Raw genomic sequence first — 17,480 nt, forward strand, 5'->3', positions numbered from 1 at the left:
CTTTCCCAAGGTTCCTGATATGGTTTCTGATATGCCGATTCATTGTGGTTGTTTTGAAGTGAGGGAGTCCAAGTATTTTTGGATCATTTTCAAGAATGAGCAAAGCATGTAGCGTGAGATTGACAGGTGGATTGGTGCATCAGGCGTTTTGCAAGGTTTTTCAAGGTGAAGGAGCTAAGCTGGTGTTCTTATGATTTCTCCTGCTCTGTCAAAAAAATCTACCACACTGCAAAACCATAGTGGAGTCTGGCCCTCACCCTAACATTTACCCTTGTGCACAAACCCAAAGTAGCAGATTTCAATAGGTAGCAGAAATAGACAAAACCGTGGTAGGCTAAGGTTTGGTTTACCGGTTGATCTACATCCAGAATGAACTGGTTTAGCTTTAGACTAAAAGATGCCAGTTGAAGTGGTTGAGGCATCTGATCAGGATGCAGTCTGGGCATATCTTTTTGGGGGTACTCTGGGCACATCCTGGGAGGAGACCTCAGGTAGACCCAGAACTCCCCAGAGGGGTTATATATCCAGTCATGGAACCCCTTGGGATCCTCCAGGAGGAGCTTGAAAATGACTGGCTCTGTGATGTCTGTGGTAACTTGCTTATTCTGCTGCCACCAAAGCCAAGCTCTGGATGAGTGGCAGAAAATAGATGGATGGGTGACTACCAATCATCTTTATGAGCTAAAATCTAATCAAAAGTTTGGATAAGCAACAGATGCTCAGAAAAACAAGTGATACATTTTGGCTGACTCACTGCTGGTCAAATTTAAATCAATATACAGTTTGACTGAACTGAACACTATAGGAATATTCAGGGAAATTCACAGTGGGTGATCGAGCAGGGGTGGAGATGTTTATATCCTGCTGTATGCAACAGTTTTGATGTCTCTTCACATAATGAAAATGCTTTGTTCTGTTTTCAGTATCGTCTTCCCCACTCTTGTTATTACAAATATGTCAAACTACAAATTTTCCTTAACCACCAAGATGGACTTTACCCGGCTGATCCAGTTATCAAGGACATTTCAATTTTACACCATGCAAACCCAGATTATGTGGTTGTTTTGTGATCATGTGTTTTGAATGGAATTGGTACAAGTTTACAAAACTGCCCTCTTTCAAAGAAACACAGAATGGGTCCTTAGTGTAAACAGCTTATGAGTCATATTTATCTTTATAATTAGGAGGTCATCTCTCGTGGCTGTTCTAATTGTGGTTGGACCAACAGAGGAATTCAGGTGTTGTTGTATAACATACTTTAGTTAGAATGCTAATTAAGGAAACTCCTGTTGGTGGTTTTAGAGGGCAGAAACAAACAACCTTAGTATTTGTGGAGCTTAAGGCTTTTGATAGTAAGGCAAAACTCTGGAAAAGCTTGTGTTTGTCCAGAAAATTGGGCTTTTTAACTTTACCAAGAACTTTTCCCAGCAATCACCTCGTAAAATGTCATTGTTGAGAGTGGTTGAGCTAACTTGTGAGTGCAAAAGGGAAATATATTAAAAGAAACAAGTCATCATGAGCAAGCAGCCCGCTGACAGAGTTGGCTGGGCTCCTAAACAAACCGTTGAATGGGTCTCCCCAGATGTGATTTATTGATGATATCAATGCATGTGTGCTGGATAACTATAGCATTAATTCTAGCATCCTAACTGACAGTTACCACAATTAGGAGCTGAAAAGTGTGTCAAACTATTATTTGGCTTTGATGTTCAAGTTATTTATTTCTGCCACTTTCGAACCCCTTTTCATCACTGTTTCTGTTCATTTGCCACTTTTTAACCATATTAAAACAATTTTTTTGCAACTTTTAGCCATTTTTACTACTTTTCACACTTTATACTGCCCATTTTTGCTACTTTTAACTGCTTATCACCACCCATTTTTGCTCCTTTTTACATTTCTTAACCCATAGTTGCTGCTATATCCCCCTTTTCTCCGTTGATTTATGCAACTATTAACCCTTTTTTTTTTTTTTTTTTTTGCCAATTTTTGCCTTTATTTGCAATGATATAGTTGTTTTCTCATTAAAGTTGTTTCAGTTCCTTCTACTGTATCCTCTGGTATCCTGATGTTTGTGTGCACCATGGCTTAGCTATGAAGGGTTAGGCTGACCGCCTTATGGGTGGCCTTGTGAGCAAGCAGGGGGCACTAATGACCTTAATATGATGTGTTTTTATTATAATGTTGTAAAAAGGCCAGTTGAACTTAACTGTTGGACTGTGTTTAGCTATTCTCGAAAACATGCACAAAAATTAGGATCACAGAGAAGACAGGAGAAAAGAAAGACAGAGCTAGTTAGGGCGTTTGACCCCCAAAATAACCTGTTAACAAAGTCCAGCTGATTGAAGCAAGACCCAGCAGGAATTTATGAGCCAGAGGCAGGCGTTGGCGCTACTGATCCATTAGGCATGGGTTGATGTGATAAATTCACGTCTGGAGGGGGCCCTGATTGGATAGTTGACAGACCCATCTATTTCCATGGGCAGTCCTGCATACAAGTGATGCTAGTTTGTAATCTGAATGTTAGAATTCAGTCATTTTCAATCTTGGATATGGGGCAGGTATTGAAGGAATTCTTTGTTTAAATTATGAAACATGTCTAGTTTATTTCAGGGCTTAGCTTTGCTTGATGAGATTGAATTTAATTGGACAATTTATCAAACAAAGCAGATATTTTAAAGAGTCCCTTGAGCTCTAGGAAGTGTTGATAGACTTTTTTGCCTTGTGTGCTTTTTTAAGCAATAAATCACAGTAAAGTGGTTAAGTAGTGACTTCATCAGACTTGGAGCTCCTTAGCTGTATCATTTGCTAACCTTTTTTTGTAACATAATTTGTTTTGTCATCCCTAAGGGAAGATAAAGTGAAACATTTGTATCAAGTTTACTCTGAGCCCCTTGTGATGCATGCACAGTATGAATGCAGAAAACAAAACAGATTGTGAGTGACAAGACTTCTTCATAAAAGCCTTGAATAACCCAGCACTCTCATGTCACATTTATGTTTTTAAATGAGCATGACATAATTGGTAAAGTGTTAACATTACTGTTGAGTAATCACACAGTTATTCACTAAGGAGCTAAAATAATGAAGTGCATTTAAACCAAAGCACCTGAGTGCAGCCAGAGCGGTTTTGATCTTCACTTTATTCTCCTAGTCTGACAGCATGGCATCTATTTAAAGAAGGTGAGCTCATACCCCCTCTCTGTCCTCCTTCCTCCTCCCCACCTCCCAACCACCAGCCCCTGCACTCACCCAGGGGAGGTCTAGCCCACTAACGGGTGCTCATGGCTGGGCAGGACCTGCAGGAGGAGCGGGCCCCTTGGCGGGACCACGTGGGGCTCTTAGCCGCCAGAGCCGGCGCTAACGGAAGAGGAGTGAATAATTTAGAAACATCATTTCTGTGCGATGTTAAATATTAAAGCAGCCTCTGATGTAATGGTGGAGTGTGAATGTGCGAGTGCATGTGTGCGAGCACGATCATTTATTTGTGCTCCTGTGGCTGCAGGATGGACACAGGGACTGACGTAATTAAGGGAGAGTCCGCAGCGTGTTACAGTGAAAAAGACAGACGTAAATGACAGGGTTTAGGAGAAAAGTCATTGTAAAACTAAACGAGGTACACCGAAAAATGATGCAAAATCAACAGTGTTAGATTTTGAGTGTTGGGGTTCACAGTTAGGATATTGAGCCATTATAACCTTTGTGGAGTCTAATTCAACTTCAGAAGAGGTATTCCTCAAAAAGATTCAGTGTTAATTTGAAGAGTTCAATGTCAAAATATCCAATTAACTCTAGAGTGATTATTTTGCTCCATAACCAGTGTTAATGCCAAAAGCTCAGTGTCCAGCTATTCTGTTATGTTTCAACTGAAGATGACTGCACAGCAACAACTGGAGTGTTGATCTAAGCTCCTCCCATTGCTATTTCAAGTCTGGTTTACCCATCATGCTCATGCGAAGAGTGTTGAGATTTTTGTACGTGTTAAGATGTGTTAAGTTGTGTGTGGTTGTTGCCTGTTGGTGGATAGCTCCCGTTTTTGACGTGATAAAGGTTTGTACCATGAGTGAAGTTATCCACCGAGTTAGTTAGCTCTGTCTTTTTCAGTCAGGAATATTCTCATCATAAAGTAACCATTTTATTGCAAAATGGATATACTGTTTTACTTAGCAGAGAAAGCTGTGCTCAAAAGATGCTCACTGGGTTAGTCAAGCAGCATGCTTTGACTTTCTAGGGAGGGCACAGCTAGAAACCCCCTTATGGATGGATACGTTACTGACAATGTGTACTGAATTCAATAAAATTAGTTAATACAGTGGCATGAATCTCAATATGAGGGTGCAACAAGCTTTACGCCATAAAAGAGGAGGCTGGGGTGGAGGAGGTTAAGCTTTGCCAGCAGCAGCACAGGGTGCATCAGCATTAATGCAAAGAGGGATTAGTGAGAAGTGTGTCATTTTTAAATGGACTGCTGTGTTGAGAGAAAGAGGTGGGGTTGGCTGGTCATCAGCTGATCACGGCTGGGCATGTGACTTTCATGCCCTGCATGAACTAACGCTGAGCTTCATTTAGTGTTGAAAAAATTTTAACTCTGTATGGTGTGGTAACACTTTAGTGAAGGGTACAATTCTCATCATTAATATGCTTATGCTGCTCATTAGTATGCTAATTTGTAGCATAACTAGTACAAGTACTGACTTAAGGGTAAACAGGACCTCATTTTAGTTTGGGGTACATATAATTAAGAGTTATTTGGTCATCACTAAGAATAGAAATAGTATGCATTTGTTCACGAGAAGACCATTTTTATTAAGCAATCAAAGGGGAAGAACAAATCCTGTGGTACTGTTGCCTTAGGAGGGCCAGACTTAAAAAAAGCATATTAAGATCATAATTAATGTGAAACAAATTTCAGCCAATTAGCCATAGCTTATGGTCTTGTAGAATAAGGTACTAATAAGCTCTTAATAATGACTAATAAGCAGTTACTTGGTCACTAATTAACTTGCTATTAAGCAACTAGTTAATGTGAGAATTGTATCCCTAACTTAAGTGTTACAGTTTTATTATCAAAAGAGTTGCCACAGCTCTGTAAGAGTGTATGATATTTAACATTTTCGAAACTGTAGTTTAAACTAGTGGTTCTCAACTGATGGGTTGGGACCCAAAAGTGGGTCACAGAGCCCTTTTTAGATGGTCGCAAATGTGGGCCTGGACAAAAAAAAACGTGTGCCAAAAAAGTCTATGAAATTCTTTAAAAATAAACTTTTTTGTCCTGTTTCTTTGATTTCTTATATGTTTTGTTACATTTTAGGGCAAAACTGTGCTAGTTTTCATTAAATATATTTTACTGTTCAAATATTACCAGGGTCCCAGTTTGTTACTGAGGAGTTGATGGTGAGTCCTAAGGCTCTACCAGTTGAGAACAATTGGTTTAAACTATCTGTGTAGACCAGTAAAGACACTTTAAAGTGTTAAATGTAACTATATAGGAGTTCAACGTAATGACTGTCTTTTTGGAAGTTAAATATGGCATCGCTTTGTGCTCCTGTGTTTGTCAATGATGCAAAAAGTGAAGGTAGATTTTCTTCTTTTTATTTAGCAGTTTGAATTGACTCTATTTTTCAGTCTTTTCCCCCCTCTTCTATCAGCAGCCAGCACAACATCCGTCTCAGCCCGTCTATGTGTGTGTTGTGTGTGCCAGGGTTAAACTGTTTCAGCAGCCTGTCTCTCACTGTGTCACTCAGCTGCCTCTCTCTCCTCTCTCTCACACACACACTAACACACAAACCTCTTCAATCCACTCAACCAGGGTTAAATGATCGCACCCAGATTATTAAACTCAGCCGAGTTCTCTCAACTCTTCTGTTTGTGTGTGTCTATGTGTGTGTGATGACGGCTTGTTGTGAGTTCTTCCCCTGTGAGGGCCTTGTTTACTCTGTGGGGTCCTTTTCACACATTCGGTAGTCCGGCCAGACTGCCTGTTTGTTTTTCCCACATCATCTCCTCTCCTCCTCCTTTGTGGTTAACCCCCCCCCCCCCCCCCCTCCTCCCCCCCTTCATCTCATCTGAACCCCTTAGCTCCCCCCCCTGTCTTTCCTTCATCCTTCTAGAGTCCACTGTTTGTCTGGCAGCCATGTTGTACCCCTTAAATCAGGGGTAGTCTGTGTGTTTTTGTGTCTAAAAAGTGTCTCCATCAATCTGCTTGTTCCTTCATACTTTCTCTACTGTACAGACTTGCATTACAATCAAAATACCAAAACATAATTTGATATGATTAACAGGATACAGGAATCTCACTTTAAAAAAGCTAATTATACACACATGTAACCATTTCACCCACACTGTCTGGAAGGGAGCTAGGTAGACTTTATTCCCTAATTTATGCTGTGTTTTTCCAGGCGCCTCAATCGGAATAATCTGGCCGTCTTCCCTGAGCTGCTTTTCCTGGGAACGACGAAGCTTTACAGACTGTAAGTCCTGTCTTTTTTCCTCTTTACATCCATCACTTGTTCTGCATTGTTAACTTAAATATTGTCGCTTGTCTTTGGAGTATTTGAAGAAGTTTCAGATGAATTGTTTGGTCCATGCAGTGGTGAGTTGGTGTTTTCCCTTAAAGCTTGAACAGGATATTAACTATGACTTAGTGAAATATGTCTTTGAAAAATAGTAAAAAAGTCTGGGCTTCTCAGTGATGCAGCCATGGTGTTTGACTTGGATGAGGGATTGAGAGGAGTGAGAGAAGAGATTTTACATGGCCCTCTACACAGAAGCCAGTTCAGTAGCTAATGGAGATTAGCACTCCAACAGCTGCTGCCCACTGGGACAGCAAGAAGAAAAAGCAGAGGTATAAGCCTGTGACACAGAGAAACAGGTTCCTCCTCTGAAGTTAGGTTTCACAGGCAGAAAATAGCCTCAGTCACAGAACATAAACGCTCCAGTTTGCGTCCCAAACCGCTGCTTGTTGTCGTCAGGCACCTTCCACCCTTCACTATTGACCATGCTCGGCTGTTCTGTAAGCCGAGACTTGGATTTCCAGGACTAAAGGGCTGGGCTGCTATGCTCCTGAAACTGTGGGAACCTACTTCCCGTCACGGTCATTTGTGGTCCCAGGGAATAATTATGGTTGCTTGTATTTATATGCGTGGCTGAATATATTTATCTAAAACAATAATGAAATGCTCAGATGATTCAGTGAGTGTGTGAAAGTTGTTTATGTTCTGCGGACGCTACGGTGGCTGGCTGGGTTTGACCTGTCATGTCTATGGGTGTGTGATTGTGTTTCTGCGAATGTGTGTGTGTGTGTGAGTTTCTCAAGGCCGTGCAGGAGTTGGCATATTGCTCAGTGTGTGGGCCGAGGTAAAAATACAGCTCCGATGTACAGCTCTGTGCTCAGCTGTTGCAGACAAGCAGCCTCTCTCTCTTTCTCTGCATGTGCGTATTTGTGTGTCTCCAGCTGAAAGTGTTTAGCAGACAGTCCCATGTCAGCTTTACATCCTTACTGACCAAAATTTGAAAATTGTTATGAAATTCAAGGTAGACAAAGCAAAAAAAAAAAAAAAAAAAAAATCTGAGGATCATCAGAAAATTTCTAAATGTTAATGAAAGAGAAACTGCCCAGCTGGTGCCACTGCAGTTAAAAATCAGACGTATGGCAGTCATTCAGAATGAACACCAGCAGTATTTAAATCTGTTTGCTCAATATTAAACCTCACATCCACTTTTTCACCCTCCACAGCGTACTTTTATTTTTGGAAATCAAAATCAAAAACCTGTGGGAGCCTCTGAAGTAGATCTTGTTAACTTTTCTATGGGTCAGTAGGTACAGTATGTGTGAACTGGACCAGCTCGAGTTTTTGCAACAGTGCTGCTATAAATGAACACTTGCTCAACCTGCTATTATGAAAATTATGTTTTCACTGTTTTGGGGCTTGGAAAATCTGTGTTTATACTTGTGTGAGTGTGTGCATGTGTGAGTATTTACTGGATTTTAACATATGCTCAGTGGTTTAGTTCTAAGGGTAAAATATTTTCCATGCCTTTAAAGGTACAATATGTAGAGTTTTTGCACTGAAATGCTGACATTAATTAAAAGGTGAGCAATCTTATGTTATACACATTTTCAAGTAAAATAGTTGCATTACCTCAGGTATTTCACACATTTTTTAAAGCCAGAGAAAATCATAAGTCTATTTTTGTAACAGTCAATCCTTCTTATACAGAACAACTGCATTTTAAAGTGTTTCTACTGAAAAGTTCAGTCAGGTATACTCCAGTCGTACATCTAAACCATTTATGGCAAAACTGATATGGTTTTGCTTTGTGGTGAAGGCTCCACTCAAAATAGGCTCCTTGGGTTATTTAAGCAACATGCATAATTAGAAACCCCCATAAAGAGTTAAATTTATTACAGTGCATGTCAAGTACAGTGAAATAAAGCTCAGCAGCAATCTGCTCTTTAGCAGCATCGAAATGAAAATGAGGGTGCAACAAAGGCTTTAGGTGAAAAAGGAGGAGGCTGGGGTGGAGGAGGCTAAGCTTTGACAGCAGCTGTGTGGTGTTATCAGCATTCATGAAGCAGGGATCAGTGGAAGGACATCTTATTTAAATGGACCGCCTTGTTAAGAGAATGAGAACGATTGGTTGTAAGACACATGAAGCTGAATGAAACCTTCATTTTCCCTAAGGGAATTTGTCTTGCATGAACAGGAATAGACATCAACACCCAACGGACAGCACATAAAACAAATTTGAACATAAGTAAAAGATATCTGAAACCATCCAAATGTATCACTACAACAGAATCGTTATTAAGGCATTGTGTGCAACATGCAACAGCAAAGTCAAGCAACAGGTTTAATAGTGTGAAGTTCATCTTTTGTCAGAGCTGCAGCAGGATTTCCATGTCCTGCATGATGTCAGGCTTTCTTAAAGTACTGTTTTCACTTCACTGATGAATCTCACATAAAAAGCGTGAAAAGCTGTTAAAAAATGGACATCCTGGTTAATACTACAGGCGATCCCGAAATGTTTGAAACTAGCTTGCAGGATGAATCGTGAGGGTTGCTTTTAACAGCTTTTCTCCCTCTTCATGTGAAATGTATCCATTAAATAATAAACAGTGATTGACTGTTGAGTAAATACATGTCATGTTGTGCAGTTTTTATTAAACAGAGTCTTTAATTGCAACCAAGAATGTATCTAAGGAAAACAAGCTTACACAAACAACTATTTTTGATAAGATTTTCTTAATAACAAAATCAAAACACTTAATTCTGAATTATATTAACTTTCATCAACCTTTCCAGCATCCGTAATCAGTCCTGAGTGTTTCTTCGCACTACTTGTTTTTAGTACTGTTGCTTTTGGTGGGCTTTCCACCTGTCACTGATGACATGCTGGTGATTCATACATGTCTGAATTCTTTATTCATTGCTCACTGTTGAGTTAATTATTTATTGTCTGTAGTAAAGGGAGTAGTGAATGAGTGAATAAGTGAGTGATTTCAGGCATATCTCCAGACATGGGGGATGAGGTGACGTCATACTACAGACAAAACAACGTGATATTAACATTTAACATGCAGGTCAAAATTACACTAAGAAAACCCATTTTGGTCTTGGGCAGCATTCCTGTGCAAAATCCTCAATTCAAAACATAATAATGTTCATTCTGACTTAAAGCTGAGTAAAACTATTTAATCCAAAGTCTTTATGTTAATAAAGCATATGTGAGGAGTTTTTATCTGGATGTGAAATAGACTAAAGTTAACACATACTTTTTCCAACCTTGAAAGCAATAAAGTTGGTTCTTGAGTAAGGGTGCAAATGGCTGTAAAAATGCAGGTGAGATCAGGATTTACTGTACCAAAGTGAACTGAACCAAGCCAGACCACTTGGTGGAAATACACCAATAATCTGCAGGAGGTGCCAGAAATGACACAAACTGAAAGATCCCCACAAGAATGTGTTTAATTATTTCACTGCATGTTTTTTTTTTCAATTAATTTTCATGCAAAAAATCCTAACTCTTTTTTAACACATTTTCAAGGCTTTTTTTTCTTTATTTTGGCTAATACAGTAAATTTGTGAGGCATTTCCTATTATCCGTCTCTATTTCCCTTTTTCCCTGGCCCCTCTTTCTCTCTTGCTCGCTCTCACTCTCTCTCTCCCTCTCTGCTGGACTGATATCAGATAAAAGAGCGAGAAGATGAAAGAGGAGCAGATAAAGGGATGGGAGGATGAGAGAAAGGGTTATTGCCTCCACAGCTGATAACTCTGGTTTTGCTTGAGTATGTCAGTGCTTGTGTATATTGGTGTTTGTGTCAACTTTGTGGCTTGGCTATCACAGAAAAAGTGCAAATAAAGACCAAAAGACTTTCATCTGAGAGAGAAAAAGAGGGAGAAATTGAGGGGAAGTTGTCTCAGCTCTTCATCATCATTCTAGAGAGGGAGAGTCAACATGAACAAGTTGATTTAGAGTTAAATGAGTGAACTTTAGGTCTCACACACACATTAAACCTGAGTTAAAGTGGTTTTGGATGGGAGCGGGTTGAATTAATGAGTTGATGAGGCTTGGTTTTTGCTGTGTGTGTTTATGTGTGTGTAATAGTCCCTAATCCTCTACTAAACGGTGCCCTGATGAGGCTTTACCCACCAGCATTGTTGCTTAGCAGCCTCTGAGGTTGTGGCTTTGTCTTGTGTGAGAGCTTAACCCCAGTACACACACAAACTCCCTTTTCTAAAACGTACTCTCACACATATAGCATGTCGGCCGAGACGACAGACTCAGCTCAGTGTGTCACAAGTGCACCCCCGTTTCTCAAAGGACGTGGGATTTTTCTAACTAACACAGAGGGAGGAGGAGAAAGAAAGAGGAAGACAGAGGTCAGAGGTAGTGAAAATGAAATTTTCTCTTAGTAAATAATGCTTTTTAATTAAGACGGAGAGCGTCAGGCGTTTAAGTTGCCGTAGTGACAGTGACCTCAGGGTCTTACAGAGGTCGAAGGGCAAGAATCTTCCAGTCAGGAGATCTAAGCAGGAGGTGATTTATGGAGGTGAAGCTGTTAGGGGAATCCCCTCCCTCTCATTTACAAAATCAGGATTAATTAACCTTAAAAACAGCTGTTATTTGCTCCCTACAGATTTTCTTAAATTCAAAATTATTTGTTTTCACAAGTAGCTTACTTTATCATATGGCCAACATGGACTGCTCTTCTTGACTTGGAGTCATGGTGCAAAAACATCAGAAAAGAAGAATGAGCATGTAAAAAGCTTTACATCAGTTGTGTCAATGTGTATATGTGTGTGTTTAAGTACTTCTACTGTCAGGGAGCAAACAAATAATAAGGTAAAAATAAAATAGAAAATAGAAAAACAAGTCCAAAAAGTCTAATAAAGTACAAATTAATAATACGATTTACTTGACAACTACTTAGGCAACCCCTGCCAGATTTATTTAACTCATTTTTCCAAGTAAGACCATCTAGAAAATCCCCTCCCAGTTTCAGTTTCTCTGACACTTGACCAGAATAATCAGACTCAGCCTTTTCATTACAAAACCACAATTATGTGACCCAAATTTGACCCTTGAAACTCCTGTCTGGAACTTTTTGTTAAAGTAGATTTTGGCACAAACTTGCACATCTTAATTTCTAGATAATTTTGTCCTTCCATGTAATGTTTATGGAAACAAAATCTCAAAAAACAAAATATAAAAAGAGTGTTTCCTCAGCATCCTTACTCTACTCAGGTTACAGGCTTTAAAATGTCTTAATGAAATTGTCAATCCTATGTCTGATTATTATTATTTTTTTGCTTCTGTAGGTCATTAAGAGGCATTAACATCAACAAAAGTCTGTTTCATTGCCTGCCAAAAACACCCCACAGAAACTTTGATATCCTATCATACCTTGTAGCACAGCTTAAATTTTACAATCATGTTGAAATGACAGTGTAAATCCAAAGCCAGGTCTGTCCACAGAATTGGCTGGGCCCCTGATAACACAGTGACTTAGCCTTCCCCATTTGTGATTCATTGATGACATCTATGCATGTATGTTGGATCAGTAGCATTGGTGCTAGCTCATGGCTAACAGTTACCTCATTCAAGTATTTCAAACCATTACTAGGTTCTGATGTTAGAATTATTTATTTGTGCCACTTTTTGACTGTTTTTCAGCACAATTTCTGCCAGTTTTTGCCACTTCTTTTTGCCACTTTTGACTTCTTTTTGCTGTTTGTTGTCCATTTATTATTGCCTATTTGAATCATTTTTGCCAGTTTTTTGACATTTTTAACCAGTTTCTGGTGTTTGTTACTCATTTATGCCACTTTTTGCTGCTGTTTTACCACTGCATGCCTATTTTTGCCACTTTTTGACCATTTTTGGCCACTGTTTTGCACATTTTAATTCATCTTTGCTGCTTTTTGTCCATTTTTGCCACTGTTAATGACTTTTGCTGCTATTTTGCGTCTTTATGGATATTTTTGCCCCTTTCTGCCTATTTTGTCGCTAATAATGATTTTTTTCCTGCTTTCTTCTCCATTTTTGTCACTTTTAAACCCATTTTTGCTGCTGCTTTTGCAACTTTATGCCACTTTTAACTTATTGCTGCCACTTTTCTCCCTTTTTTTGCCTCTTTTCACAATTATGTAATTATACTCCATTAAAGTTATCTCAGTTTTTTCTGCTTTATTGTTTTACATCTTGGCATTTGTGCACATCATGACTTGAAGTCTGTCATTTCTTTTCTTAGTTTAGTTCAGTATGCCATCTACATTGTAAACATCAGCGATGAAAAGATGAATCTTTTTTAAGAAAAGGGGTTTACATTTTGAAAAAGCTTTACTTGTACTGCAGCATAAATAAATTCATGTTTTGTTGTTTTGATAAGAGTGATTATTATTCAGATTGAAAATAAAATTTGGTTACCACAGCTTAACTTTAGAATGCACCATAATTTCACTGACCTCCATGGGCCCCCGATTTGGCTGGGCTCCAAAAGCGCTTCCCTTTACCCCCATTATGAGCGGCCTTGTCTTAATCTACAAGATTCCTGTATTCATTCTGTGCCACCTTTACCTCTACCTATTTGTATTTGTTGCCTTTACACAGTTCTCTGTCTGCTTCTATGCCGTGCAGAGGAACAGCGAGCAAATGTTTTTAAATTGTTGTATTATATCTTAGATAAAGGCAAAAAGCATGTCAGTGACTTAATTGTAAAACTCCTGAATCACGCTGCAATTAAGATCTGCTTTCTCTTCTCAATGCAAGTTGTAATCAAAATAGTGAAAAGTTTGGTTTATTATCTTTGAATCTCCCTTTTCAATAAAGGTCGTAGTCATATTGTTCCTGTCAGCATAAGAAACTCCTGCTTCTGGTTAGTCCAGCCTGTGTTGAAGGGGATCATTACGGTTTGGGATGCTGCCTTTTAAAGATCTGTATCTGCTGGTAGCAAAGTTAGTTGTGCTGTTTTGGATGGGAAGATATTTGGCCACTGCCTTTGTGTACATAGGATATGCAAATATGTGCCATTATGTCTGTCGAAGGAAATGAAGTTAAGCCTCTGCAGCCCCGGGCATCTAGATGGGCCTCTCTCTCTCTCTATCAAACAAACAGACACACACTCGCTGCCATAAACATATCGCTTTAGCATTCAGTAATATTTCCTGCCCCCTCCTGTTTCTCTGAATGCATTTTAACAGATATAAAAACTCTTACACACACATGCACATCAGCACACACACTCAAGAAAATAGCTCTTTTCAGATCTTTTCAACACTTACAAAGACATATTGTCTGAGAAATGTTTTCATGAGGGATCTTGGATCACACACTTCCTCTCAAGCCAAACAGGAAGATGTAAATAGTGTTTTTACTTTTCATTCCTTAGCTAGATTTTGTATTTTCAGATATTACCAAGTCATCCAAGCACACATAATGAATCACCTTGAGTGTAAACCAACAGTTACAACAGTTTGTGGAGGTGTTGAGTGTCAGTGACTCACTCTCTTGCCATCGTATGAATCACATGACTGCCTATCTGAATTGCTCAAGGCCACTCATTCCTAAGAAGTGATTTGGCCATTCACATCCCAACACAATGCTGTAATTCATTCTGGAGTGATTCAGTGAGGGTTTGCCAAAGCTGGGCTGGCATTATTGAGAGGGCACCGGTACAAAAGATTATGTTATGTAGACAGAATGCAAAGATATGAAACGCCCTGCTTGACTTTTAGCACATCTAGAGCTAACTTGTTTCTGAACCAAACTGCGGAAGTGTGAGTGTTTGTTTTTGTGGAGATTGCCCACCTGCTACTTAAAGCTTTTATCTTAATGAAATGTGTTCACTTTAAAGCTCCTGGGAGGAACTTTAGGTCTGTGTCATTTTTGGTGCCCTCATGTAAATAAGTGGTATCTCATGTCTTTTTCAATTTTGTACTTTACATGTGGAAGTATTGTTATTTTACTACAGAAAATCTTGACTTTCTGTGAATCTTTGACATATTAAAACACTTTTGGGCAGCATTCTTTTGATCCTTTTATCTGCCATCTACCCACTGCAGCAGTTTCAGTCATTAATAATAATTGCACAATAATTCTCAACCTTTATTTCCCGTAGGACTACCTTTTCATCTCGGTTAAATTCAACAGTAACTTATAACCGACAGCTGCTTTACTCGTACTTACCATAGCATTATGAAAAATGAAAGGAATATGGCACATGTGTAAATCTGCCTAGATCAGGCCATCCTCACAAACTGAGTGACTGTGCAATAAGGAGACTAGTGAGAGAGGCCACCAAGACACTTATGACTACTCTGAAGGGGTTACAAGCTTCAGCAGCTGAGATGGGAGAGACTCTGCTTACATTGACCGCTGCCCTGGTTCTTCACCAGTCAAGGCTTTATTGAGTGGCAAAGAGAAAGCCATTGTTGAACAAAACTTCAAATAAATTTGGACTAGAGTTCCTTTTCGACTAGAGTGGGAGACTGCATGGTCAAGCGGAAGAAAGTTTTTTGGTTTGATGAGATCAAAATGGTGCTTTTTGGCAGACACCTATGTTTGGCAGACACCAAACACTTCACATCACCACAAACACACCATCCTCACTGTGAAGCATGATGGTGGCAGCATCATGCTGTGGGGATGCTTCTCGGCAGCCGGCCCTGGAAGGCTTGTAAATGTAGAGGGTAAAATGAATGTGGCAAAATAAAGGAAAATCCCAGAGGACAATCTTTTTCAGTCTGCAAGAGAGGTACAGAGTGGGACAAGATTTTTTTTTTCCAGCAAGACAGTGACCCGAAGAATACAGGGAGAGCTACATCGAACTGGTTTAAAGACAACAAGGTGAATGTTGTCTTTAAGTTGCCGAGTCAAAGCACAGACCTCAATTGAGAAGAAATGGACTTGAAAATGTTTGTGCATGCCTGATCCTCATGTAACCTGAAAGACCTTAAGCAGTTTTGCAAAGTAGCATGGAGTAAAATTGCAGTTGAGACCTATCCACACAGACTCAGGGCTGTGAGTGCAGCCAAAGGTGACTCTACTAAATACTGACTTGAAAAGGGGTAAAAATATATGCAGTCGCTTTTTTTTTTTTTTAATTTTAATTTTAATTTTTTTTTACCTCATGTATTCTTATTCAATTGACGTTACTTTGTAGAAATTTGTTTTCACTTTGACATTAACCTTTTTTTTCAGAAAGTCAAATTATATTGACCATGATTGATTCATAAAATCATTAAAAGTTTAAAATATCCCAGGGGAATTGCATACTTTTTATAGGCACTGCAACAGCAGAAGGGTAAACAGCACTGGAAAACTTCATGTACATAAAATAATTATTAAAAAGTCTAATGAAATATGACACAACAGTTCTGCTAAAAACCTCCATACTTTAAGATTTAAATGTTCATTTTCTTTTGATTTTGTTTAACCATTTAATCATTGTGAGGCTGTTGTTTGTTTTACTTTTCAATTATATTGCAGGGAGATGTTTATAATAATTTCCGCACTCAGTTTTAACCAGACAACAGACTCTGTCTGATAAAACGAGTCTGCAGTCCCTGTGGAGACCACACTCTTGTCTGTGGAAAGACTTCAGACATATCACATCTGTGCTCTGACAAAAACATTGTCAACATGGCTTAAAAAAGAACAGTAAATCATGAAATTTTTATTCAAGGGAAAACATTATTACTGCACATACTCAAACACATAAATCTCTGTATTTCCTCTTTTATTCTTTGTTCCAAAATAAGGTTCCTCCTCTCTATTTGTCTATAATAATATTATATGCCTAGTCATATTAGGGTAACATTATGGGAGCCCTAGGAGGACATGCATTCACACATTTTACTTCACTGTTTTCTATTGTTGAGATCTTTATTTAGGTATCACATAACCTTAGGATCACAATGTTAGTTGTCTTTGATAACTATTAAAAGCAGCATTTTAATCACAAGCAGCAACATGAAGAAGTCAGAATCTCTAAAAAAACAAAACAAAATGACTCATTATTACCAGAAAACATAAAATTGAATGTAAGGAAACATGTTTGCTCAAGGCTTCTGTACAACAATGTTGGTTTTTATTAAATTTAATCTGAGGAAAATGAAGAAAAGAACAAATCCAAGAACAATTTTTAGGTATTTGGTATCAATTCTGACGGCTCAATGCAGCTCAATAAATCACCTGTCGCCCAGGGTGTTTGAGTGTCAAAGTTCAGAGCTTGCAGGTGAAAGGTCAGGGAGCGTCAGCGTCAAGCGATGAGATATCCAGGATAATGGACATGCCAGCAGTGACGACGCTGCAGAGCCCATCAGATTACAGAGAGAGTGAGAGTTACGCCTGGAAAAAGAAGAGACTGAGAGGAGGTGTGGGTACAGGCAGAGTGAATGAAGGGTATTTAAAAAAGATTAGAGATGTGTTTGCTCTCTTAAATGATGTGGAAAAAAGAGCAGGGAGGAATTTACAGAGGTGAAGACAGAAACTTTACCTCATTGTGTGGTATCTGTGAGAAGAGAGAAGAAGAAAAAAGAGGTTGGAAAGTGAGGGACAGAGAAAGGAGGAGAGCTAGAGGGGAGAGGAAAGGAGAGGAGAGAGGTATGTCAGTTCTTACTGTAGATGGCAGGTAGCCTGAAGCTTGGAGCCAGCATGTCTGTCAGAAACAAGTGCCCAGGTGTATGTGTGCGTAACCTGAGTGTGGATTATTGGAAGGGGGGGTTACATACCTATCCAACGCCAGGAAGAGCTTACCTGGAAGCAAGTAGCTACGATAGCAGCATGTGTGTGAACTGATGTATGTGTGTGAGGTCTTTGAGATCATCAAAGCATTTCCTTTCTTTGCTTGTGTGTGATTAAGGGTCACTGTGTGTGGTAATACCTGTCAACAAAAGCAGCTAAATCATCCTCCGCTTCCTACACTTCTTTTTAAGTCAACTTCCTCCCCTCCTCTTCTTCACTTTAGTCCCTAGTGC

The 17,480-nt window shown here is 39.2% G+C and overlaps 1 protein-coding gene across 6 annotated transcripts in view; it reads left to right on the forward strand.

Moving 5' to 3' along the window:
- slit2 (slit homolog 2 (Drosophila)) overlaps window positions 1–17,480 on the forward strand; it is a 137,754-nt gene that overhangs the window by 12,187 nt on the left and 108,087 nt on the right. For all 6 annotated transcript variants that reach the window (XR_005991815.1, XM_041785748.1, XM_041785751.1 and 3 more), the window contains one exon: window positions 6,399–6,470. Coding sequence is in view for 5 of the 6 variants with exons in the window: in XM_041785748.1 (XP_041641682.1) it covers window positions 6,399–6,470 (72 nt within the window). In the remaining variant the exon portion in view is untranslated. The remainder of the gene's footprint in view (window positions 1–6,398; window positions 6,471–17,480) is intronic.

Source organism: Cheilinus undulatus, linkage group 4, assembly GCF_018320785.1.
Source record: "Cheilinus undulatus linkage group 4, ASM1832078v1, whole genome shotgun sequence".
Classification (NCBI taxonomy): Eukaryota; Metazoa; Chordata; class Actinopteri; order Labriformes; family Labridae; genus Cheilinus; species Cheilinus undulatus.